The sequence below is a fragment of the Notamacropus eugenii genome, chromosome 3 (genome assembly GCF_028372415.1).
Source record: "Notamacropus eugenii isolate mMacEug1 chromosome 3, mMacEug1.pri_v2, whole genome shotgun sequence".
Classification (NCBI taxonomy): Eukaryota; Metazoa; Chordata; class Mammalia; order Diprotodontia; family Macropodidae; genus Notamacropus; species Notamacropus eugenii.
In genome coordinates, this window is record NC_092874.1 from 248,112,439 (window position 1) to 248,138,411 (window position 25,973).

Consider the following 25,973-nt stretch of genomic DNA (forward strand, 5'->3'; position numbering starts at 1 on the left):
ACCCATTTAAGATTGCATGCCATCTCAGAGAGGGAGTGGGAGAAAATTTAAAACTTATGGAAGTGATTGTAGAAAATTGAAAACAAATTAGTTAAATTTAAAAAAAAAAAAAGATGTACAGGGCTGGAAATACCAGGAAGAAAAGCCCTTGGTGAGACCAGCTTGAGGGAGCTAAACTTGGAGAGGAGGATGCTGCAGGTCCAGCCAACATGCTTGATGCTACTAGGGCAGAGTGGAAAAGCCAATATAACCGCCAAGAATGAAGACCACAAAGACACTCTTCTCAGAAGACAGCATGCCTGTCAGTAGCACATGAAGCAGTGTCACTCTCTGCTTCCTTGTATGGTCACTGATTATGGAATTGCCTGTGGCAGCTTCTACCAGAATAACAGATCTGATTAAGAGGGGCAGCATCTACAGGGTGGGTGTCTAGATTAGAAAAAGATATTTATTGATAATAGCACAGGACCTTTCTGATTCTAGACTAGCCAATATCCAGAGCTCACTGTCTAAGTTTGGAGTAAGTTAAAATTTTGTTTTCAGCCTTCACTGGAAGCTAAGGAGGAGCAGGCTATGAGAATCTAGCAAGAGACATATTTTTTTGTTGAGACTCTTAAATGTTTCCTGGCTAGATCAGAAGTAATGTAAAAGAATTCTATATGGAGAAGACCTACCAAGGGACTAACTCTTTCTTGCCATGCTAAGCTAGTGCAATTCCCATCTTTATTTTCTGACCAGGCCTATATCCAGAACAAGGTGTAGCTTGATGTCTATCTACTTGTTAGGTCTCTTGGCTAAGGAGGTAGTGTTTCTGCTCGTTCTCTCTTTTCTTCATGGCTGTCTGGCCATGTCTTCTCCTCTAAGAGCCTTAATGCTGGAAGTGATATATTTTCCTGGAAGTGTTTCCTTTCTTTCCTTCAAACAGCAGCACTCTTATCTTCCTCCTCTCTTCCCCACTGATCTCTGTCAAGGTAGAACAAGCATCTCCTTTCTCGGGAGACTTGGAATTTTCCTAATTGATCTTCACTTTCACTTTCTTTTCTTTCTTTTCATCATCATATTTTGGGGTTCGTGTGTTAGGTCACATGATTGTGGGTGAATTCAGCCCACAGGATCTAGGAGAGATGCAGATTTATAATCTAATTCCATCTTCTTTGGGGAAATTAATATAAATCTGCATTTTAGGGTTAGTTTTAAAAAACCATATTCTCAATTTATAGTAGTTATTTTTGCTAGAGAAGACAGCATAGCTTCGTGGTAGTCAGTGAACTGTCCCTGAAGCTAGAAAGATCTGGATTCAAATTGAGATGAAGACATAGGCTGCGTGACACTGGACAAGTTACACTCAATGCTTTTGGCAACTCAAAGACTATAAGTTGGAGTTCTAACCTGTGGTAGAGAGTTTCCTCCCTTGGGAGTTCCCTATATCAGTGAAATCACATGCTCATTCCCTCTGCCTGATTTACATATTTTCCTTGAACTATAAGGGTAGTGCAGTGGATATAGTGCAGGGCCTGGAGTCAGGAAGACTCATCTTCCTGAGTTCAAATCTGGCCTCAGACATTTACTACTCAGATTGACCCTGGGCCAGTTTCTGAACCTGTTTGCCTTAGTTTCCACATCTGTAAAGTGAGCTGGAGAAGGAAATGACAAATCCCTCTGGCATCTTTGCCAAGAAAATTTCACAAGGGATAAAGAAGAGTAGGGCAAACAAACAGCAATAAAATTAATTATAAATCTCCCCCAATTTCTCCTTTCTTTTAAGAAGATGTATGCGTGTGTGTGTGTGTGTGTGTGTCTATGTGTGTGTGTGTGTGTGTGTGTGTGTGTGTGTGTGTGTGTGTAAGTAGGTTTAGATTCAGTGCACCATGATACTGTTTTGGCCAAATGCATAAGATCCTAGGAGTTGCTGTCTGGGAAGAGGAGGCTGAAATAAATTTTATACACCTTTTCCAGACCACAGGTCATTCTCCTTCTTCTCCCAAGGAATTAATCACCTGGATCACTATCTTCCTCTCTTTCCCAAATCCTGACCTTATAATAGGAGATTTCATCATGCACATTATTGTTCCCTTAGTCCTCCTAATCTAATTCTTCAGTATCCTTAAATCTCACGACACCCTTTCATTCCACCTCAGCTATGTGTGGATGGTCACAGCCTAGATCTCACCATTACTATTATCGATTTCTTTAATCTAGTCCTGCCTAAACATATTCTTCAGTCTCATCCTGGTCTCTAGTCCCTCTGCCTCTCAGGATTTTAGGATATTGCCCCTACTCTGATTTTATTTTCTTTCCTTTCTAATCTCAGCCCTTAACCAATTCAGTTGCACACTGTCATCTACGTTTGAATCACTTGCCCTCTTATTTGATAACCACTCATCGTTGGCTTTCTTCCACCCTCTGTCACCTCTACTCCTACTCATATGATCTACAGAGCTGGAAAAAGTGATGTAACTGGGCTAACTGGGTTATAAATATAAATATTTGTTATCCAGTTCCAATTGAATGATCACTAGAGCAAAGTAATCCTTTTATTTCTCCTTAACTGATGCCTTCTCACTCTGCACAGCAGCTTTTCTAAATCTTTTCCCTCCTCCCCCTCCCTGACAACCTCTGAGAAGACCTCTACTCTTATTTTTCTGAGACTGTTAAAGCCATTCAAACTTAACTCCGTTTTATTCCCTTCTCTCCATTCCAACACCCCATTGACAACCATCTCCCACTTTCTTTCATTCTAATTCATTTTTTCTTCTCTCAAACATGTCTGATCCTCTTCCCTCCTTAAAAAAATTGCCCTTAAATCCTACCATCCCCTCAAACTGCCATTCTATATCTCTCTTCCCTTTCTCCTGCAAATTTTCTAGAAAAGAGCTATTGTCTATGTCTTTGCCTCCACTTCCTTCTCTCATTCATTCTTTTGGAATCTGTCTTTCAGACTCAATCATTTAACTGAAACTTTTCTCTCCAAAGTTACTAATGATCTCTTAATAAGCTAAGCTGATATTTTTTCTTGGTCTCATATTTCTTGAACCTTCTACTACATTTGACATTGTTGACTCTGGTCACCTCCTGAATGCTCACTTTTCTAGGTTATCATGACACTGCTCTTTCATGCTTCTCTTCATACCTGTCAGAATTCCTTCTCCGTCTCTTTTGTTGGATTACAATCTATATCATGTCCTCTAATTGTAGGTGTTCCCTAACTCTCTGTCTTGATCCCTCTTCTTTCTCTACATTTTCTTTCTTTGTGACTTCATTTGCTCCTGTGTGTTTAATAAGCAGTTTGATGAAAATGACTTGTATATCTATATATCTACCACTAGTCAATCCTGTGCTTCAATTCTGTATCACTAATTTCCTATTGAACATTTCAAGCTATATGTCACAGAGATATTTCATTGACTAAAGATAATAATAATAACATTTCTTTCACACTGCAAGGTTTGCAGAACTTCCCTTATAATTTTTCATATTTATTCAAGGAATATCTGGAGGGTTTACTTATACAATCACAAAGGAACTGAAATCCAAAGCCATTTTCATTTATTAAAGATTCCTAGTGAAACTATCAGAAAGCTCCCTTTTAGAAAGCAGGGCAAGTAGAGAATAAAAAATATTCAGTTAGTCAGTCTACTGAAGACCTAATTAAAATATGATTTTAAAAATTCCTTGTAATTTTAGTTCAAAGTACCATTTTTAAAGCATTGTTGTGAATCATACACAGTTGTATGCAAATTATTTGGGACATGCGATAATTTTGATACGGTTTCATTTTGTGACAGCCGTAGCCATGTGTATGGCTATCTACTGACCTTGGGCTATGTGAGTTCTTCTGAACTTGTTAATACGAAGCTGTATTTTGAGCTAATTATCCCACCTCTAGTTCTCCGCCAGTGAAGTTCAGGATTTCACGCCATGTACAAAGGGTTTCATTGCTCTCTTTTGTTGTGTTATAGAATGGATATAGCAACATGCAAAAGGTGTAGCTCTTAAAGAACACATTTCAGTGCTACTAGAACTATTGCAGGAGTCACTGGTTTGCGGAAGCCGGGTCAGCTCCAAGGATCATTTAAGTACTCAATGAAACAGGATAAACCACCCTGAAATAGAAAGGGCACTGTGGTCAGTGTAGTTGGAAACAAAAGACAAAGCCAAGAAATGACAAACTACAGGATGGCCATGAAACAGAATAATTAATCCTTAGAAAACCAGTGAAGACTTTCAGAAGGATTTGACAATTAGAGGAGTTATTAATGATTCCTCTTCAGCAGTGGTGGCAAACTCATAGAAATATCTCCTGTGAGTACACATTGATTTAGAATACCACAAATTAGCAATATCTGTGTTGTATTGTATTTTCATTTATTTTGTTAAACATTTCCCAGGGCAGTAAGGTGGTGCAGTAGATAGAGTGCCTCACTTGGAGTCAGGAAGACTCCTCTTCCTAGGTCACATCAAAACACTTGCTGGCTTGACAAGTCATTTAACCCTATTTGCCTCAGTTTCCTCATCTATAAAATGAACTGGAGAAAGAAATGGCAAACCACTCCAATATCTTTGCAAAGAAAACCCCAAATGGGGTCACAAAGAGTCAGTCACAACTGCAAAATGACTAGCCAACAACAAAAACTACTTCCCAATTACATTTTAATCTGCTTTTTTGTACACAGAGTTTGATACCTCTGCTCTATGTAGTATGGTATAGGGTACTTGAAATGGCAGAACATCTAAGAAACTAATAACAAAACAGTTGTTAACTGTTGTTAAACACCTGCAATGGACCTGGACCAAGATCAGAGTACTGAAAATTTTAAAAAAAAGATAATTTTTATTGATGAAACTTATTTTTTCAATCAAGACTATACCAAAACCATTGTCAGAGGAATTCCAGGATGGTCTCTAAGCTTTGGGCATCTTCATCAGACTGTAAAATATTGACCCAAACTTGTATTTTAGGGCTTTTTCTTTACTTCCAGTGAGCCTGAAAGTCTTTTCTCTATGGAGGGGATGAAGAACTCTGATCAATACGTGTATTGATTTACTGAGAAGCAGAATTGTTCTGGAGTTACAGAATTCCAAGTGGAGATTGGAATATTGCAAGAATACTACATTTAGAGTAGGATGTTTTGGAGACATTTCAAACTCAACTTATTCAAAACAGAACTTCTTATCGATAATTTCTCCCCAAATCCAACCTTCTTTCAGATTTTGACTTTGAATCAGTCCATATGTCACAAAAGGTTAAGAAATTAAACCAAGATATGGAGATAGATATGCTTCAATGACCTTGGGAACTTTCCTAATTTAAACCCCATTGAAAACCTACAGGTTTTAATTAAGTGGAGTGATCATCAAAGGTACATTTATATCCAATATGTCAAATATTTAATAACATATGTCACTGTGTTGAAGAGTATATGTCAACATCTGGTGAACTAAATGCCAAAACATGTAAACAAGTGATTGCAGAAAAAAAGAGGGCTCATTGCATATGTTTTGTTTTTAACTTTCCATTAGTTAATTTGTAAACCGCTATACAACTAGTGAAGATGCAACTGCCAGCATTCCTGTGGCTAGGGATACGTAGGGAATGGGTGATGGTTTTCTTCATGCTTATTTTTAAGCTAATGCATAACTTTCTTTCTTTTATTTACAATAACTCATTTATTTTCCAGTTCTCAACATTCACTTCCACAGGAATTTGAATTCAAAATTTTCTCCCCATCTCTCCCCACCCCCACCCCAGGGCAGCATGCACCCCATCCATCCCTTCCTCCAATCTGTCCTCCCGTCTATTACTCACCCTTCTTCCATCCCCCTTCCCCTCTATTATCCTGTAAGACAAAATAGATTTCTATACTCCATTGCCTGCATAACGTAATTTTCAGTTGCCTGCTAAAACAATTTTTAACATTCATTCTTAAAGCTTTGAGTTTCATATTCTCTCCCTCCCTCTTCAACCACCCTCATTGAGAAAATAAGTAATTCAGTATAGGTCATACATGTGTAACAATGCAAAGCACTTCCATAATAGTTATGTTGTAAAAGACTAACCACATTTCCCTCTCTCTTATCTTGCCTGTCATTTATTCCATTCTCTTCCTTGACTTCTCCTCCCACAATAGTGTTTGCTTCTGATTATCTCATTCCCCAATTTTCTGTCCCTTCTATTATCTTCCCTCCCCTATCCCTTTCCTCCTTGCATTCCTGCATGGTGAAATAGATTTTCATATCCAATGAAGTGTGTGTTATTCCTCCTTAAGCCAAATCCCATGAGAGTAAGTAAGGCTCACTTATTTTCTCTCATCTCTTCCCTCTTTTCCTCCATTGTAAAGGATCTTTCTTCCCTCTTTTATGTGAGATGATTTACTACATTCCACCTTTCTCTTTCTTTTACTCCTAGTACATTCAATTCAACAGTAAATTTTTTTTTTAGGTATTCTCCCTTCATATTCAGCTTACCCTGTACCCTCTGTCTGTGTATGTATTTTTATATATACATATATGCATACACAGGTGTGTGTCTATGTATGTATATATATTTACCTACACATATGTAATATACACACATACATACCCATACATGCTTACATATATATTACCTCTAACTACCCTAATACTGAGAAAGGTCTCATGAGTTACAAATTACATCTTTCCATGTAAGAATGTAAATAATTCAACTTTAATGAGTTACTTAAGGCTTCTCTTTCCTGTTTACCTTTTCATGTTTCTCTTGATTCTTGTATTTGAAAGTGAGATTTTCTATTCAGCTCTGATCTTTTCAACAAGAATGCTTGGAAGTCCTCTTTTCCATTGAAATTCCATTTTTTCCCCTGAAGTGTTATACTCAGTTTTGCTGGGTAGGTGATTGTTGTTTTAGTCCTATCTCCTTTGACCTGTGGAGTATCATATTCCAAGCACTTCAATCCCTTAGTGTAGAAGCTGCTAAAACCTGTGTTATCCTGGTTGTATTTCCACAATACCTGAATTTTTTCTTTCTGGCTGCTTGTAATATTCTCTCCTTGATCTGGAAACTCTGGAGTCTGGCTACAATATTCCTAGGAGATTTCCTTTTGGAATCTCTTTCAGGATGTAATTGGTTAATTCTTTCCATTTTTAGTTTACCCTCTGATTCTAGAATATCAGGGCAGTTTTCCTTGAAAATTTCTTGGAAGGTTATGTGTAGGCTTTTTTTTTTTTCTGATAATGGTTTTCAAGTAGATCAATAATTTTTAAATTATCTCTCCTGGATCTATTTTTCAGGTCAATTGTTTTTCCAATGAGATATTTCACATTGCCTTCTATTTTTTCATTCATTTGGTTTTGTTTTATAATTTCTTGGTTTCTCATGAAGTCATTAGCTTCCATCTGTTCCATTCCAATTTTTAAAGAACGATTTTCTTCAGTGAGCTTTTGAACCTCCTTTTCCATTTGACCAATTCTGCTGTTTAAAGCATTCTTCTCCTCAGTGGCTTTTTGGCCTCGTTTGCCAATTAGTTAGTCTATTTTTAAAGGTGTTATTTTCTTCAGCATTTCTTTGGGTCTCCTTTAGCAAGTTGTTGACTTGCTTTTCCTGATTTTCTTCCATTGCTCTCCTTTATCTTCCCAATTTTTCCTCCACCTCTCTTACTTGATTTTCAAAGTCCTTTTTGAACTCTTCCATGGCCTGAGACCATTGCATATTTTTTTGGAGGTTTTGAATGTAGAAGCCTTGATCTTGATTTCTTCCTCTAATGATATTCTTTGTTCTTCCTCATCTGAAAGGATGGAAGAAAATACCTTTTCACCAAGAAAGTAACCTTCTATAGTCTTATTTTTTCTCTTTTTGGGCATTTTCCCAGTCAGTTTTGACATTTGAGTCCTTTGTCAAGTGGAGGGTATACTACTCTAGGCTTCAGAGGTTTTGTACAGCTATTCTCTAAGATATCTCTAGGGACCTGTAAGTTCTCAGTTCCTCCAAGGTGACACAATCAAAAGAGAGGAGTTTATTCCTCTCCTGGCCTGCACTCTGTTCTGTGAGCAACCACAAGCACTCTTTTCAGCCCTGGAACTGTGAGTAGGTTTCCCCCTCTACAGCCACCACCAGCTCCACCACACCAGCACCAGTGCTTCTCCTCACCCCAGGACCATCACTCAAGGCTGAGATCCAGATCAATTGCTCAATTCCCGCAGGGTCTTTAGGCTGGGGTCTCCAAAAGTGGACCCTGCTGCCACAGTGACTGCTGCCACCCTGGGGACAGGGCTAGGTGAGACTGCACTCTCCTCTCACGTGAAAGAGCTTTCTTACTGACCTTTGAAGCTGACATTGGCATTTGTGGGTTGAGAAATCTGGGAACCGCAACTGCCATCCATGATTCTGCACCCTGAAGCCTGCTCCAGTCCTGTCCCTGTTGTGTGACCCAGGCTGGGCTGCACTCCACTCCAACCCTGGTGTAATAGACCTTTTCTGTCAGCCTTCTAGCCTGTCTTGGGCTGGAAATCTGTTTCACTCTGTCATTTTGTGGCTTCTACTGCTCTAGAATTTATTTAGAGTCTTTTTACAGGTATTTTATGAGCTATGGAGGGAGAGCTGGAGTAGGTCAGTCCTTCTACTCTGCTATCTTCTAATGTTTATCTTTCAGTGTATGATCTGTGGAAGCGAAATCCTCTCTCCATCTCCCCTTTATGACCTATGGCACAAATAGAGGATTTTCCATCTGTAGGGAAGATCTAGGAGGTAGGGAAGGTAAAATGTATTGATGAATTTCTTTTGCATTTACCTCCATGTATTGAAACCCACATAATCATATGCTGAAGTGTCCAGTCTATTGGAAAGTGCCCTAAGAGCTTGAAATACTTTATGAAGGTCAAAGCTCATGTCTTGATGAAGGGCTATGGAGGTGGGAGAGAAGTAGGTGTATCCTGGAGCTTTGTAGATTTAGCAACCTTTTGTGGCCAGCAGTCTCAGCACATTCTTGTGACCAGTGGAGAATCTGTATCATCTTTGGACAGACTAGCCCTGACTGTGTTCCAAGCTCCATAACTAATAGGGCCTGGGCTGGTGGCTCAGGTATGATAGTGTCCCCTAGTGGGTAATTCAGACACTGCATTCAAATAACTAGATTACCATGGTGGATAACTCACACAGTGACACACTGTTCTCCTGTAGGCTTAAGGCACAAAGCATTAGAGTCACACAACCAAAGAGAAACACCGCCACCCCCTCCCCATGTGGGGAGTAGTCTGCAACTTCAACCCTTACTTTATTATTCCTTTATCCCTTAATACTAGGTCTTAACACACATAGGTCATAATAATAAGTAGAAGCAATACTAGTAAGTGGTAATGATATAAAGTTCTCCATCTATGAAGTATAGAAGCAGCTAGGTGATACAATAGTAGATAGAGCTTTGGATCAGGAGTCATGAAGTTCTGAGTTCAGATCTATCGTCAGACACTTCCTAGTTGCATGATACTGAGTGAGTTACTTCTATCTGCCTCAGTTTACTCTTCTGTAAAAGGGGGATAATAATAGACACCTACCTTCCAGAGTTGTATCAAATGAGATATCTGTAAAGTACCTTGCAAACCTTAAAGTGTATAAATACTAGCTCTTATTGCAGTCATAGGTTATAGTCTGATCATAGATCTAGAATTAGAGAGACCTCTGAGGTCATCCAGTACAAATAACCACCTCGTATTGTAGATGGAGATAAACATGCTTCAGAAGCTTGGCAACTTATCTGATGTAAGCCCTATCAAAGATTTATGGCTAGAGCTAGGGAAATGGACTGTTAAAGGTACATGGAATACCCAATGTGATAATTGTGCTTTCATCGTGAAGAATTAAAGAATATGAAGAATATGCTTTAAAATCTTGTAAACTTAATACCAAATTGTGTAAAACAAGTACTTGAGGCAAATGGCTTATACCGCCTATTAAAAGGACTTTTTAAAGGTGTAAGTTGTTAGGTTTATTATGTGTCGATATGTTTGATTATTTTGTTTTATCCCAGTTAATTTGCACATCTGTAGCAGATTAATGAACTGGAATATCTATTGAGTAGAGAGATTAAAGAGCTATTTTTCATTATTTAAATAAGTTTTTCCTATTGGAGGGAAAAAGGTCTATTTTAGGGACACAATGAAATACAGAGGAGATTGAGAAATACAAAGGTTGTTAGAGTTTTCAACAAAAGTTACCTTTTAGAGACATGTATACATAGGGTTTTTTTTTTAATTCTAAAGACACAATTAACAAGTCTGGATTAGTTCAAAATAAAATCTGACTTGTTATGTGAAGCAGCATTTTCTATATAGAGTTTCCTCTTTACCTTTCTCCACTCTTTCCCCCACCCTCAGCAATACTTGAGTGAGCAAAAAGAGATTGGTTAGTTAGTTAGAAGCTAAGCTAGAATCCATTGTTTCCTAATCGTTTCTTCCTGCTGTTCTCTCCTTATTCACTTACTATCTACTTGAGTGTTCCACAACCTGTCTCCTAGAAAATATTTCTAGTGCAATTTACCTTCACAGCTCACTATTTCCTGGTCTTTAATGTCACTCATTTCTCCATTTTGGTGTAGGGAAAACCCAGGTCCATAATTGGGTGAGAAACAATAGGAATCAAAGAAATCAAGAAATTTACTTCTGTCAGAATGTACTCACTGTCTTCTATGGTCAAGGCACTGTACTGGGTAATAAAGTACAGACAGACAAAAGAAATAGCCCCCTCACTCTAAGGAAAATTCTTGAATATCTCATCTCTGGCAGTTCCTACCAAGGAAAGGGACTGTGTGGTTTTTGTCCAAGGACTAGTCTAGCCAGGATCAGATAAGCTCATCCCCAGAAGGTTAAACATGAGGTGAGGAGTTTTCTGGCCCAAACAACCCATAAGCCATCTTTCCAAAGTCATGGAGAGATTACAGGCTGCAGAAGGAACATTCAGATAAATCGAGGGTCTTTTAGAGTCCTGGATCCAGAGTAGGTGCAACAACACTTAACTAGAAATTTTCTGAAGGATATTGGCATAAGTTACATGAAAATCATATGCAAAGAAAGGATGTGGCCTCCCTCTCCTGTCAGTCCTATGGAGCTTTTCTGGCTAGGCAGTCTTTCAGAGCCTAAGAAAATTATCATCCTGAAGTAGGCTTTCCCAATCCCTTCCATATGTTAGGATGATTCATCGATGGCAGTGAATTCAGGAAATACTGGTAGGTCCAAGAGATACAGTATTGGTACATGGGAGATTACATTTTTAAATAGTTTAAAATTGTTACTTGCCAATGTACTTCACCTGTTTTTTTTTTTATGCTTAAGGATGAGAGCCCATGCCAATTTTTGTATAAATTAGATAGGATTAAAGACAGACACATAACTTAATTGATACAGGGAACTCTCAGGTAATGAAACTCCTTCTTTTAATGCAGGTTGACACTGTGACTGATAGCCTTTAAGAATTGCTTAGTGCACTGAGAGTCTCAGTAATTTAAGCAGGGTCACATAGCCAGTATGTATCAGAGGTAAGACTTGAACCCTGTGTTTCCTGAAATCAAGGCCAGCTTTCTCTCCACTTTGCTGTTGTATATCTCTTGGAGGGTATGGGGAGGGTAAAACAAGTTAATCTAAGATGTTTGCCAGGATCACGGAAGATACAAAATACAAACAAGGATTGCCTAGCGATGATAAGGTTCTACAAATGTTTCTATTTGCAGACAACATTGCACTATTTGTATCCAGCCTGGGAGCACTATGCAGCCTTGTCATGGAGTATCTGAAACAGGGACTTGCAGTGAATTTTCCAGAGGCTTTGGAACTGCATCACATATTGGATCATGTTTGCTCAGTGCTCACAAAGATACCACAGTGCTCCCTGCCCTCAGTGCCCATCATTTTAACAACAGTATTCTCCGAGGGGTAGTACGTGGCTGTAAAATACGTGATTACAGAAACTGGGAAGGACAAAAAGTATAAATCATGTCAATGAGAAGGCACGTAGTGAGTGAACGTAGGCTGCCACATTTTACCATTGTCTTGCATGGAAGAAATTGTAGAAACTAAATTATTGAGGAAACGTTTGCTCAGAAAAGAAGAAGAACAAGTTGTGTAATGGAAATGAGAAACAATAGATGGACAGACTGAAAAGGACACAGCATCCCAGAAGGATCCAGTTAATGAAAGGAAGGCCTCTACCTCGCATGCCATATGGAAGATTTGTGGGGAAACAATGGCCTGGAACTGTATGAGTTGGGATGGAATCTCTATTGGAGAAGGGATTTCCACAAAGTACAGTATAGGTGACAGCAGTGAACAACTTTATCATCATTGCCATCACCATTTTGAGGGCTGGTGCTAGGCACTGGGAAACCAAAATGTGTAAGGAACAATCTGCTCTTGAGGGGGCTTGCAGTTCAGTTGGGGAGAGAGATTAAAAAAACAAGATAAGGTCCTTGGTTAATTCCATATTTTGATAGATCAGTAATCATAATGATGAGGGTACTCTCTTCAGCAGTATAGGTGGAAACTTATCAATGCCCCCCCCCCCCATCCTCAGAAACTCTTTTCCATATCCTGTAAATCACAAGGATTCCATCCAAGTGCTGGGAGGTCTTCCTCTAGAACTCTTAACGTGATGTGGATCTCAGTAGAGTATACTGGCTATCCATTAGTTATCCTTTGCTCTTGGTAAATGGCAAGCCCATCACCTTTTCTGGGCATACATTTCTCTGATGATATCTATAATAGCCAATATTCTTTATCTTATTCATGCCCACCATGTACCTTTTCCATTATCTTTTGGGAATGCTGAGAGAGCTGCAACTTTAATTTGTGTTTATTGACTATACAATGTTTTTGATTGGTTGAAGCAGAAAGCTTCCTTTTAGCCTTTCTTCCAGCAATCTGTCATGCATATGTCAAACTTATATGAGGTTCCTTGAAAGGTGTAACAAATGATCCCTGTTTGATGACACTTCTATTACCCAGTGAGGTATAAAATAGAGGAGACATATGCTTTCCAAAAATGTTTATCACTATCATGGAAGATTATAATCCCAAATCCCAAATTGAAGAGCAATTCTCAATGGATGATGAGGTCTTTTAGAAGGTCCTGTTGGAGAATGATATTTTGTACTGTGCTGTAAGAAATAACCCAGCAATACCACTAATAGGTCTGTATCTTAAGGAGATCATAAAAAGAAGTGAAAAAGACCCACGTAGCAGCTCTTTTTGTGGTGGCAAAGAATTGGAAATTGAGGGAATGACCATCAGCTGAGAAGTGGCTGAACAAGTTGTGGCATCTGAATGTAATGGAATACAGTTGTTCCGTAAAAAATGATGAGCAGGAGAATTTCAGAAAAACCTGGAAAGACCTACATGAACTGATGCTGAGTGAAGTGAGCAGAACCAGGAGAACATTGTACACAGGAACAGCAACGTTGTGCAGTGGCCAGCTTTGGTAGACTTAGCTCTTCTCAGCAACGACAATTCCAAAAGACTTATAATGGAAAATACTATCCATATCCAGAGAAAGAACTATGGAATTTGAATACAGAGCGAACTACTATTTTCTTCCTTTTTTTGTTTTTTTCTCATGATTTTTCCCTTTCATTCCGATTCTTCTTTCACAACATGACTAATGTGGAAATGTGTTTAGTATGATTGTACATGTATATCCTATGAGATTGCTTACCATCTTGGAGAGGGAGGAAGGGAAGGAAGAGGTAAAATTTAGAACTCTAAATGTTATAAAAGTGAATGTTGAAAGCTAAAAATAAATTAATTATTTTTTATAAAAAAGGGAAAAAAGGAATGACGAGCTGGTTGGTTTTAGAAAAACATGGAAAGACTTGCACAAAATAATGAAAAATGAAGTGAGCAGAACCAAAGGAACATTGCATATAGTAACTGCAATATTGTCTGAAAAACAATTGTGAACAACCAAGTTATTCTGAGTAATATTAATACTCACATCAACTCTAAAGGACCTATGAAGGAAGATGCTATCCACCTCCGGAGAAAGAACTGACAAATAGAAGTACGCATAGTATGGTTTTGAATATATTTATAAATCTGCATCAAATGGTGGCCTTCTCAAGTGCAGAGAGGGGAGGGAGGGAGGGAGACAGTTTGGAATTGTAAATGTAATAAAATTAAATTTAAAAAGAGAATGATATTTTGCCATTTACTTTATGGCTGAGAATAACGCAGGTCAGCACATGCTGAATGCCATGACATAAATGAATGAGTGGTAGAGGAAAGCGCCAGAACTTTAGGCGCTGTTTGTCATTTCTTGGTTGTTACTTCTCATGTTTCTTACTGTTGCCTAAGGACAGACTAATCAATTGCTCTGCATTATTCATTTCCTTTTGGGGAGATTGCACTCCCACACATTGTTTAAATGGAACATGGGTTTTCTGTGGTTGTAAAATTTAAATGCAGTATTTCAAGATAAAGTCAGATCACTGGACCACTTTTAAATACAGGGACTGTGTGGTATCTCACATCTCCACCTCTGATGACAGCTTTTTGAAAATGTTAAATTGCCAGTGACGTTGGCATTTATTAGAATTCTTCAGCTACGATTTTGTGAAGTTTTCAAAAGAGATACATTAGGCTTGAAAACATTTCCTCATCAGCATGTGGGAACTGATGAGGTGTTGCACATGTCTGCAAGGGAGCATCAGTGTCTTGAAAGTAAATTTGATGACAGTTACCCCTGACCTGGGGTTACAATATCTCATATAGAGCTTATGTCTGTACGAGACCGCACAATCTACCATTCTGACTAAATTCAAACAGTGAGTTTGACTGATCTTTTACTAAACTGACACATAGGGATCCAACCTTTCATTTGTTCTCTACCTGTCTACCTTGACTGACATGCTGTCAGATATACATGTGTACACTATGTATTACATCCTTATGTGTATGCACAAAAGCACTGACTAGGAGGAAGAAGTTGTGTGCTAGCGTGGCTCTGGAAGTAACTGGCTGTGCAACCTTCTGGAACTTACCAGACCTCTAAGGATCTCTCTGGATCTATAATTTTGTATCAATTCTCTGTGGCTTAGATGTGACTGAAAGATGTGATCCTTCTGATTTACTCCTACTGATTAATATGTGGTAGGATCAGAATTTCTAAATCTGCATGGAAAGGAAGTAGAAAGGCTGCAGAAGCTGGAGATGGGGCTAGAAGTCGCTCTGTGACACTTATGAGGAATCCAGTATCTTTCATCCGCCATAAGCTGCATGAGGCAATAGACTCCAAGACTGGCCATAATATTCCCATCTTTTATCGTCTTTGCTAGTTTGCTGGTTATGTTACCTCTATTTTTTTTCATGTCTCTTACAAGTGATTGTAGCAATCATGGTTGTTAATGATTTACAGAGTTGTTTTTTGTTTTGGGTTTTTGTTTTCTTTTTTGGAGAACTATACCCTCTGACTGCTCATTCACTGGAGAGAAAAAAGGTACAAATGTAAAAGGCATCTGGTTTTCTTCTAATTTGTGGTCTAACCTTCAAAATTCAGATCACATAGTCATTTATTTATTTTTTGCTTATGTCTTAAAATGTACCTCTCCAGGACACATAGATTGTTCAGATGATTTGTGGCTAAATCAATCAATCAACCAACAAATGTTTTTAAGCAGGCACTAAATTGCCACAGAATCAGTAATCAAAAATACTTCAGCAAAATGGAAATAACAGAATGTAAGATCAATCAGTTATTCAGTTGTCAGTAAAATTTCTTACTTGCCTGATGTGTCAGGCCTTGTACTAATATACAAATAGTTAGAGTCCCTGCCCTCAATCCAATAGGGGAAGACAATACACAAGGACACTATAAAAGGAGGAGAGAAGAAGGAAGGTACCTGGCCACAAGGGATGATGGAGTTTAGTCCAAAGGAATGCAGCTGGTGGAAAATTAAGAGATGTCTAGGTTGGAAACCCTCTTTAAGTGGAGGCTTTGAGAAGAGTTCTTTTTTTGCTCTCCAGACCTCCAGTCAGATTGGCAAAGGATACTGAGGATACTAATGAGGTATAAGTATGTATAAGTATAAGGTGTATTAGTCCTTTGTTGCCAAAGAAGACCATGCCATCAGAGAAATGGTGACGTGACTTGCACTTGACTTTGTTTTGAGTGAGGGAGGGCTGTGCTGGTCACCAGCCTCACTTCTCCTCCAGAGCCATCTGAATCCAGTGACCAGATATTCATCAGGAAGACTGGAGATGACCCAGGATGAGTCAATTGTGTGACTTGCCCAAGATTTGAACTCAGGTCCTCCTGACTCCTGCACTGGTGCTGTATCCACTGCACCACCTAGCTGCCCCATAAGTATAAAGGAGAAGCAGGAGGATGGTCAGTTTTCTGATAATGAGGTTTCTCAGAGCCTTAGTGACATCCACCTGATGAAAAATGAAAAGGATAAGTACAAAGTCCTGTACTTTTCTGTTACAAAATCAACCACATAAGGTAGAGGATACTTAGTTTATGAGCTTGTCATAGTAAATTTAGGAAATTTAATGGTGTGCAAACCAATAAGTCAACAGTGTGACCCAGCTGCCCCCCAAAACCTATTGGGATCTTTGGCTGCATGAATATATATATATAAATAGATATTATATATCTATACGTACATACATATGTATGTGTATGTGTGTATATATATGTGTGTGTGTGTGTGTGTGTGTGTGAATCCCAGAACAGTAGTTCTGCTATACTTTGTCCTCATTAAAGCATATCTAAAATGTTATGTGCATTTCTGCTTTAAAATGGATTAGATGAAGTACAACTGGAACAGGGTGACCAGGGTGGAGAAGGGTCTAGAAACATGAATTTTGAGGTTGGTTGAAAGAACTGGTGATTTTTAGACTGGAAAAAAAATACACAAATTAAGGGGGAAATGTTAGCTGTTTCCACACACTTGAAATATTGTCATATGGAAGAATGATTAGTCCTATTTTAGGTTGCTCTAGAGGGTGGAACTAGGACAAGGGTAAGGCATACTTTAACAGAATTTAAAGAACTTTGCTGTCCCAAAATGAAATGGTATCTTGTAACACATTGTGCCCTGAAAATGTTAAGCACAGGATGAGAGGCTAGTCAAAAAATACCATAGTGGAAAGGCATCACTAATGTAGAGGAGAATGCAAGATGTGGATGAATCTTGCTTCTGGAATTTACTGTGTGACCACAAGAAAATAATTTATTCTGTCTGAATCTGTTTCTTTCTTTCTTTTTTTTTTTTATGAGGCTAGTGACACCTGTAGTGAGAAACAGTTTGGCATAGTGGATAAAAAGCCAAACTGGGAATCAGGAACAACTAGGTTCACATATTGCCTCTGATACATACTGGCTGTGTGACCCAGGACAAGTCACTTAAGCCTTCAGTGCCCCAGCCAACTCTCTGAGACAGTAAGTTATGGTTAAGTTCTCAGCTTGCTTTTGTGGAAGAATTTTGGAGGCAGTTTCCACATCACTGGATTCCCTATATTAGTGAAATCATAGGTGAAAGAGACAGAGACAGAGAAGATACCTATAGTATCTACCTTTCAGGATTGTTCTGAGGACCCAGTGAGATTAATTTGTGCAAGTTTTGCAGTCTTAAAGAGCCAAATATAAATGTCGCTGCCATTAGCAAGCTCCCTTTCATCTATAGAATTCTTTGATTCTATGCTATGTGCAGAGGTCTGTGTTAGTCACTGTGTAAAACAAGGCACCACCACTGACATCAAGAAGTTTAAAAGACATAAACGTGTGTGAATTCTCAAAAAAGTCCTCTACTGAGCCATGTGCAGTAAGTATGAAATGGATGGTGTAGACCCGAAGTGCTGTAGAGCTCAAAAGAAGAAGAGATCACTCTGGAATGGAGAAAATGATATGAAGAAAACATGAGAAGAGACAGTATAGTACAGAAAAAAATACCAGCTCTGGAGTCAGAGACCTTATGTTCAAATTCTGCTTCTGACATTCCCTTCCTCCCTGGGCCTGAGTTTCCTCATCTGTTAAATGACTTTCTTCCAATTCTAGAGCTGTGATTTTATTATGCACTGACCTTTGAGGTCTCTTGTAGCTCTAGGTCTGTGGGCTTACGATGTGATAACTATATTTACATATTTTTAAAAAAGTGTGAAGAGGGATTAGTTTTGTTTCCTTAGCCCCACAAAGTATAACTAAGAACACTTGGGGGAAATTTCAGATGGATATTTTTCGGATCACTATAAAGGGAAAAAGTCCCTGTAGTTAGAACTGTGCGAAAATAAGACTGACTTCCTCAGGTTGTAGAAGTTCTCTATCACTGGAGAATGTCAAGGGGAGGCTGGATACCACTTAGCAGGGCTTTTGAAGTGGGGATTCCTATTCAGGTTCACACTAGGCTTGGAGGTCCCTTCCAATTCTGTGATTCTGTGAATTAGGAAGATTAATCTTGCAATAGTGTGCAGGTTAGCTGCCTGGAATGAAGTGGACCAGATTTTATTAAAAGAAACAGACTGGAGGGAAGAATCACAGAATTTCATAACTGGAAAAAACCTCAGAGGCCATATGGTCCAATGTCCCAGAAAAAAAAAAGTCCCCGCTACAATATATTCCCCATAAGGATATTCAGCCTTTTCTTCAAGAGCCTTATTGAGGGGAATCCCCACTATTTCATGAAGCAGCCCATTGCATGTTTGCACAGCACTTTTCCTTATATAACACCTATATTTGGCTCCTCACAGCTTCTACCCATTGTTCCTCATTTTTCTCTTTGGGGCTAAACCCAACATGTCTAATCCCTCTTCTCTATGACAGCCGCTCAGACAGCTGACTCTGTTCTCCATCAGGCCAAACATCCCCAGTTAGGATCCCAAGTACAAAATGTTAAGGGCCTCAGTTCAATATAGCAGTGGAGCAGGGCTGAACAGGAAGAAATGGGTGCTAGTGGGGGATAGTGCTAGTCTGAGGATAAGTATGGAGAATGGGGAGAATGAGGAGCCCAATATGACCATAGTTTTGAGTCTAACTGATTAGCAACATGGTAATACCCTGAATAGAAATGGAAAGTCATAAGGTAGAGCCATTTTGGGAACAGACATGAATTCAACTGGGATATGTTGTTTGAGGTAACAGTGGGACATCCAAATACATGACCAATGGACAGTTGAAGGGAAGGGGATGTGCTTGACATGTCTGTGGTCAGATGGGAATCCATTTTGGTTGGAGCACAGAGTACACAACAAAAACCACATGGATAGAACTGAGAAGATGTTTTTTCCACTAGACCAAGAAGTCTGGTTAATCCATAAGCTAAAATAACCCCTGCATCACCAGTAACTGACAGTATATCTTATTAAGAATAACATTGATTACATTCTGAAATGATTTCCTTATATGGTTATGAATCCTGCATGAAGATTTTCCCAGACAGGTGTCCCAGAGTGACTGATATGCCATGACTCTGACCTTTTTCTCTTCCTCTTCCCATGCTGTCCTGTAGACCTGACGATGTGCTTCTGAAGCGCACCCATGATGAGATCGTCCTACTGCACTGCTTCCTCTGGCCCCTGGTGACTTTCCTGGTGGGAGTCCTTATTGTGGTGCTGACCATCTGTGCCAAGAGCCTGGCTGTCAGAGCAGAAGCTTTGAAAAAGAGGAAGTTCTCCTAAAGGGAAATGGTACCAGAGAAAGGATCCAAAGATACAAAAGAGATGAGAGGAAATGTGTCATTTGCTACTCTCCTTCTCGATACCTTCTCAGCCCCAGCAAAGCCCCTTCAGCATCTTGGGAAATGTAGGTGTGACCAGTGTCCCAGCAAGGACTTCTACGAGAAGGTTCCATGAATTATCTCTGGAAGGCTTATCCTCAAAGGCAGTAGGAATGAGCAACTGAAAGACTCAGAATCACACATGTTGTATTAGACATTTCTGAGCCATGGCTAACATGTTAAGCTGTTAGCTGTATGGAATGACCATTTCAGAAAATCCTGTAGATTTAATTTCATTTGAAAAAAAAAACCCAAAAACATTCTACCATTTGGTATGATGTAGAATACAAACCATCATGACTAATGCTATTTAAAATATTAAAGCGGAGTGGTCTGATTCTTTTTTAATGTCTGCTTTCTATCCTGAATGCAGAGCACTGAGAGGTAAGGTTCTTTTATACTTCATTTAATTCTTGTGGATCAAAGTTTCACTTTTCTGTGAGGATTTCTGCACAGAACTGGATCTAACCATACTAACCTCCATTTCTTCTCTTATAAAATGGTAGAAAACCTCTGTCTGGAGTAATCCCATTCCCTTCATTACAAGCAGCCCTTAATTCTTAAAGGTTGGAAGAGGAATGCATTTCTGTTGTCACCAATGTTTTTGTGACACTTGAACAGGATAGGTTTTTGGGTTAGGAAAAATTATCCTAAAACTGAATTTCGTCTGCCCAAATGTTGGTTCTTGATAGAGAACTTATTAAGAGAGAATAACTCAAGCACTGTCCTTCCACTTCTCAAAATGTTGGGATTCCTTAGGTATCCTTTGTGTCAGAGTAGTGGCGGGGGGGGCAGGGGAGGTTCTCCCTTCTGTTGGCTGATATGCCCATACTCAGGATACTTGCAGGGTATATCCCTCAGTATCCTGAACCCAACCCTTCCCCACCCCTTCTTTTGGAGGCTTACTGTTCCCAATATAACAAGAAAGTTTCAATGGAAGAAAGAAAGAAACAAAATAGAAACCCTTGAATGAATGCTCATTAGTCCCAAGGATCCTTAAAGTCATTTACTAGATCCAAAACTAACGTGGATTGACTAGGGCTTTGCTCCCAAGCAACCAAGGTACTGAAAGCAATTGTACTCTTTTAGTAGAAAATAATTGAGCTTAGGGTTTAGTTAGTGAAAATAATTTGTCTAGCAAACATTTATCAAGCACTAATGATGTGCCAACTACTGTGCTAGGTCCTTGGGATAAAAAAAAAAATGAAACTGTCCTTAACCCTCAAGGAGCTTATATTCTGTCAGATGAGGGATTGTATCTTAGAGAAGGCATGCTGGCACATCCTGGGATAAGTATTCCTACTGAGTCCTTCTCTAGAAGCATACAAGTATATCCAGTACATATACACATGTACACAGCTTGAGACAGGTGTGCCAATATACCCTGGGATAAGTATTAATTAACATTTGCCCCCTTCTCCTTGTGGTCACTCTCTCATTCCTGCATATGACATACATAAGTAAATTTATACAAAGTAAATCCAAAGCAGTTGGGGGCAGGAAGAGGCATTAGCAGCTGGAAGAAACAGAAAAGTCCTAATGTAGATGGTATATACTTGAATGGAGCTCTGATAGAGAGTTGGAGGTAAGGAGGGACCACATTTCAGGTATGAATGGGAGACTATGAAAGCACAGAGATAGGTGATGGAGTATTGTACTTGTGTAAAGAAAGCAAGAAGGCCATTTGGCAGGACAACAGCATATATGAAGGGAAGTAATATGGCAGTGGAGGACAATAAAGACCACATAGAAAAGTTTTTATTTCATTCTAGAGGCAATTAGGAGCTACTGGAGTTTAATAAGCAAGGGACTAATGTGGTCAGGTCTGTGCTTCAGGAATATCATTGGTAACCGTGGAGGTTGGATTGGAGAAGGAATGGACTTGAGACAAAAAATTCAGGAGGCAATCACAATATCTCAGGACAGAAGTGATGTGACACTGAATTTAGGATGATGATAGCATTCATCACAGTAGGGAGATGGTGCTAGAAATGAAAGATGCATAGGTAGAATTGCCAATATTTGGCAACAGATTGGATATGAGAGGTGAGGAAAAGTAGGCAGTGCAACACTGGGTGACTGAAAAGATGTGGAAAATTCAGAAGAGGCAGGTTTGTAGGGGAAGAATGAGTCTGGGGCATAATGTGTTTGAGATGCCTACGGGACATCTAGTCTGAAATGTCTAATAGATAGGTGTTGATTCAGGCCTGGGGCTCAGAATGAGAAATCATCCACGTAAAAATGAGAATTAAGCCCAAGGGATCTGATGAGATTAGAGAGTGTAAAGAGAAGGGAGGATGCACACTAAAGAGCCTTGATACCCATCCACAGTTGTGGGGCAAGATCTGGGACATGATCCAACAAAGACTGAGGAGGCGTGGTCAGACAGGCAGGAGGAAAATCAAGAGATAGGTATGATGAAAAACTAGAGAAGAAGGTGTCCAGTGGAAGAAGTTGGTAAGCAGTGTGAAATGGTGCACAGGGACAGAGAAGATTGAGAAGTGAAAAGAATATTTTACATGGTAATTAAGACATCACTGGTAACTTTGGAGAGAGCACCTCCAGCTGAATGATGTGGTTGGAAGATGTTGCAAGGAGTTGGAGTTGAGGAGTGAGAAGAACAGGAGAAAATGTAAGAGTGCCAATAGCTTTTTCTAGGAGCTTATTGAGAAAGGAGGAAAAATATAGACCAATGGCTTAAGATAGTAGAGCCAAGTGAGGATTTTTCAGTTGAAAGAAGCTACCAAAAGGGAATGTCTTCCCCATTCCTCCCTGCCAGGTGAGCTCCTTTCCTGTCCAGGTCTGACTCTGTCTCCACACCTGAGACCTTTTCCTCACTTCTGCACTGAATTATTGATTTAAGGGTGCATTTTATACTTCTTGTCACAGGTTAATTTGTGAAGTTTATCCTGTATTATCCCAGATTGCCAATTTGATCTCTGTCAGAGTTGAAATTACAAGAGTTCCTCTAAGGAAGGCTCTCCAAGTCCCTGTCTTCTTCACCCACAGCTCTGTCATGGTTAAGGTTGTAGTGCACTTCTGGTGCTACCCCACACACACATCTCAGACAAAACACAAAGTAAACTCTAGGATTTTCTGCCTTTTAATGTCTTCCCTCCAGTGCAAGAGAAGGAATCAAATTTCAAGAATTCTTCTGGTCTTGTCAGGGCCTCTGATCCCCTTTCTTGGTCTCTTTCTTTTTATTCTCCTTCCTTTCTCCAAGCTTCCCTGGTGAACTGCCCTTCCCCTCTCCCCCACTACACACAACTACACCTCACCACTCTTTTAGGTGTTGCTTGTATCTACCCTCAGGAAATTACCAAATTCCTAATCAGTGAGAACCAAGATAACTTAAAAAAATTTTTTTTGATGTCATGGTTACATTTGTCAGTCTGATGAAGTCTATGGACCTCTTCTCGAAATAATGTTTTAAATGCATAAAAAAAATCTGTAAGATCATGAAGGAAATCAATTATGTTGAAATATAGTTTTCAAAATATTTTTTAAAAAAACATTCATAGACATCCTGAAATCTAGGCTAAGAATTCCCAACATAAAAGGAGAGACAGCAAATCCCTGCCTGGGCTACCACAGCTCTTTTCAGTACTTCCCAATAAACAAAATCAAACAAAAACTACTGCATTGTTTGTCAGGGTCGCTCCACTCAAACGCATAAGGTTTGCAAAACACTTTACCTACATTATCCTGAGCCTCCTAACAACTCTATGAGGTATGTGCTATCATTATCCACATTTGACAGATGAGGAAACCGAGACTAATGGAATTAAGTGGCTTGCCCAGAGCAAATGTCTCAAGTAGAATTAGAACCCACATCTTCCTGACCCCAGCTCCCATACTGTGTCCTTGATACCACCACTTTCCCTTTTGTTAATAGAAAATAAAGGCAAATTGATATTTAAACCCCAAGAGACAAAGCAGGCTGTGTTGTTGTGGTGGTCATAGCTTTGTGGAATATAGGATTCTCCTTTTTGATCTCATCCGACTTCTCTCACATTTGACTGGAACAAGTCATAACCACACTAACAGCTCATACTGTGGTGAGGTAGCTGGGTTTAAGGTTTGGAAAATTTCAATTCAATTGATAGGGTTATAGATTGAGAGTTGGAGGATTCCTTAGACATCAATTAATCCAACTTTCTCATTTCATCAAGAAGGGAATTGAGACAGAAATGTGATTTATGACATTTGTGCAACTTGTCCCCTTGGCATTATGCCATGCTGATGTAGTGGAAAGAATGTTAGATTTGAGGTCAATCAGCCAATCGATATTTATTAAATAATTATGATAACTCTTCTGTAAGCTGAGGGGTACAAATATAATGAACAAAGTAGCCCCTACATACAAAGAGCTTCTATTTAGAGGTCCCTTTTTTCACATCTTGGGCCTACCATTCACTACCTGTCACTGAGCAGATTACTTGAACTATCAGCCTCAGTTTCCTCATCTGTCAAATGAAGGATTGGACTAGATGGTCTAAGGTCCCATCTAACTAAATCTGATCTCTTGAGCTAGCTACTCCATTCTAACCACAGTTTGTGCTTTTCCTGCAGCATCCTTCTTTCCTTAGTAGTCAATGGAAACATTCTGCATTTTATTTGGACAACTGACTGAAAATCTCCCCCTTCAAAAAAAATTTGGCACCTTTGGGTCATTTGTCAAGAAGTGAATTAGTGGAATCCATTGCATCTATCTATGCTTGCAATGATTTTGATAGTGTGTAAAATTTTCTGCCTATAGAAATCTCTTAGTGAGAAAGGAAATGGAAGATAATACATTGATTAGGACATTCTATTCAACAGTTGGATTCTCTTCAATCTGCACTTGTTAATCTTTTCATTTTGGGTCCAAAGACTTCATTTTCTGGATGCTTTTGTGAAAATATAACTAGCAAGTTTTTTTTTAAACATAGCTTTGTGTGTTCCACTTACTTCAGAATTAGGGTTCCTGGGTCCTAATGGAAAGGAAACTGTTTCTAGTATGATATTATGTTATTTTTGGTTGTAGGAGATAAATAAGGAAACCAGAGAGACTGCCTGATTTAGTACAGAGGATGCTGGATCTAGAGTCAAGAAAGACCTGAGTTCAATTTTGAGCTTGCTCTGACACTGTCATTTCTTTACTTTGAGCATCAGTTTCCTCATTTAAGAAATACGGATGATGATGCAATGAGATTACCAGATTATTTTCTCCATCCCCCATCATAGTAGAAATATAAATAGCATGATCTGTGATGGAAAATTTTGAAGCACTAGAAAAGGCATAGGTATTCCTTATTTTGGTCAGTGAATATACTGAAAAATGACTTAAAAATCTGATGAGATAACCTGACCTCTGCAAAATTTGGAATTTATGACGAGCATCATTTTCCCCAACATCCAGTCTTTGGGTCAAATTAACTTTCACAGAATGTGTTGGTTTTAGAACCACTGTTAAGAATGCTGTAAGAAAAAAAGACTGTTGTAAGATACCATGAAGGGGTTGAGTAAATAGGTATAGAAAGGGGCCACTTGGAGGTTCAAAAAGATTTGAAAATAAGAAGAAATTCAGAGGAGTCACGTGAGGTGATTGAAGGATCAGTTAATTTGAGAAGATTATGAAAAACATTCTAGCTATTGTGAAAGTGTGCCCCAAAGTCAGAAGTGTAATTATCTACAAAAGTTCCACCGTTAGTACAGTAGAACCAAATGGGATTAGATGGAGGTAAATTAGAAAAAGAAAATATCCCTTTGAATACTCTCATCTCTCATTCCTGAATCTGAATTCTTATGGCCTACTCTTTGACTTCACCTGAGATACACGTGGGAATGGTCATAACTTGGGTCTCACCATCAACTACAAATGTTTCACTTCAGCAGTAACTCTGTCTCTCCTATTCCTTAACCCTTTCTAAGCCTATTTTGTTTTTGTCTTCAACTAACCCAGACATTTCTCTAACCTCACTTTTTTCCTCTCCCAGTTCCTATAGTTAAACACTTCAACTCCTCACTGTCTTTTTCTCTCAAATCTGTTGCCCTGATATCCTATCAATATTCAAGGTTTAAACCCTAACCCTGAATTATTCTCATCATCTGCTTCCTGGGGTCCTATTCATATGCTGTTGAACAGAACTAGTAGAAATCATGCAACTAAACCAAGTAGGATCACTACAAATTTGCCTTATATACTTTCAATTGAATTTTCAACTTAGCAAGATGATTCTTTAAATGATTCTCTGTCCTACTCACTCC

At 39.0% G+C, this 25,973-nt stretch overlaps 1 protein-coding gene across 4 annotated transcripts in view; it reads left to right on the forward strand.

Moving 5' to 3' along the window:
* KCNMB4 (potassium calcium-activated channel subfamily M regulatory beta subunit 4) overlaps nucleotides 1–20,067 on the forward strand; it is a 95,448-nt gene extending 75,381 nt beyond the window's left edge. For 2 of the 4 annotated variants that reach the window (XR_011977269.1, XM_072655368.1), the window contains one exon: nucleotides 19,458–20,067. Coding sequence is in view for 2 of the 4 variants with exons in the window: in XM_072655368.1 (XP_072511469.1) it covers nucleotides 19,458–19,626 (169 nt within the window). In the remaining 2 variants the exon portion in view is untranslated. The remainder of the gene's footprint in view (nucleotides 1–19,457) is intronic. The other 2 variants (XR_011977270.1, XM_072655371.1) reach the window with 2 other exon arrangements.
* The last annotated feature ends 5,906 nt before the right edge of the window (nucleotides 20,068–25,973 follow it).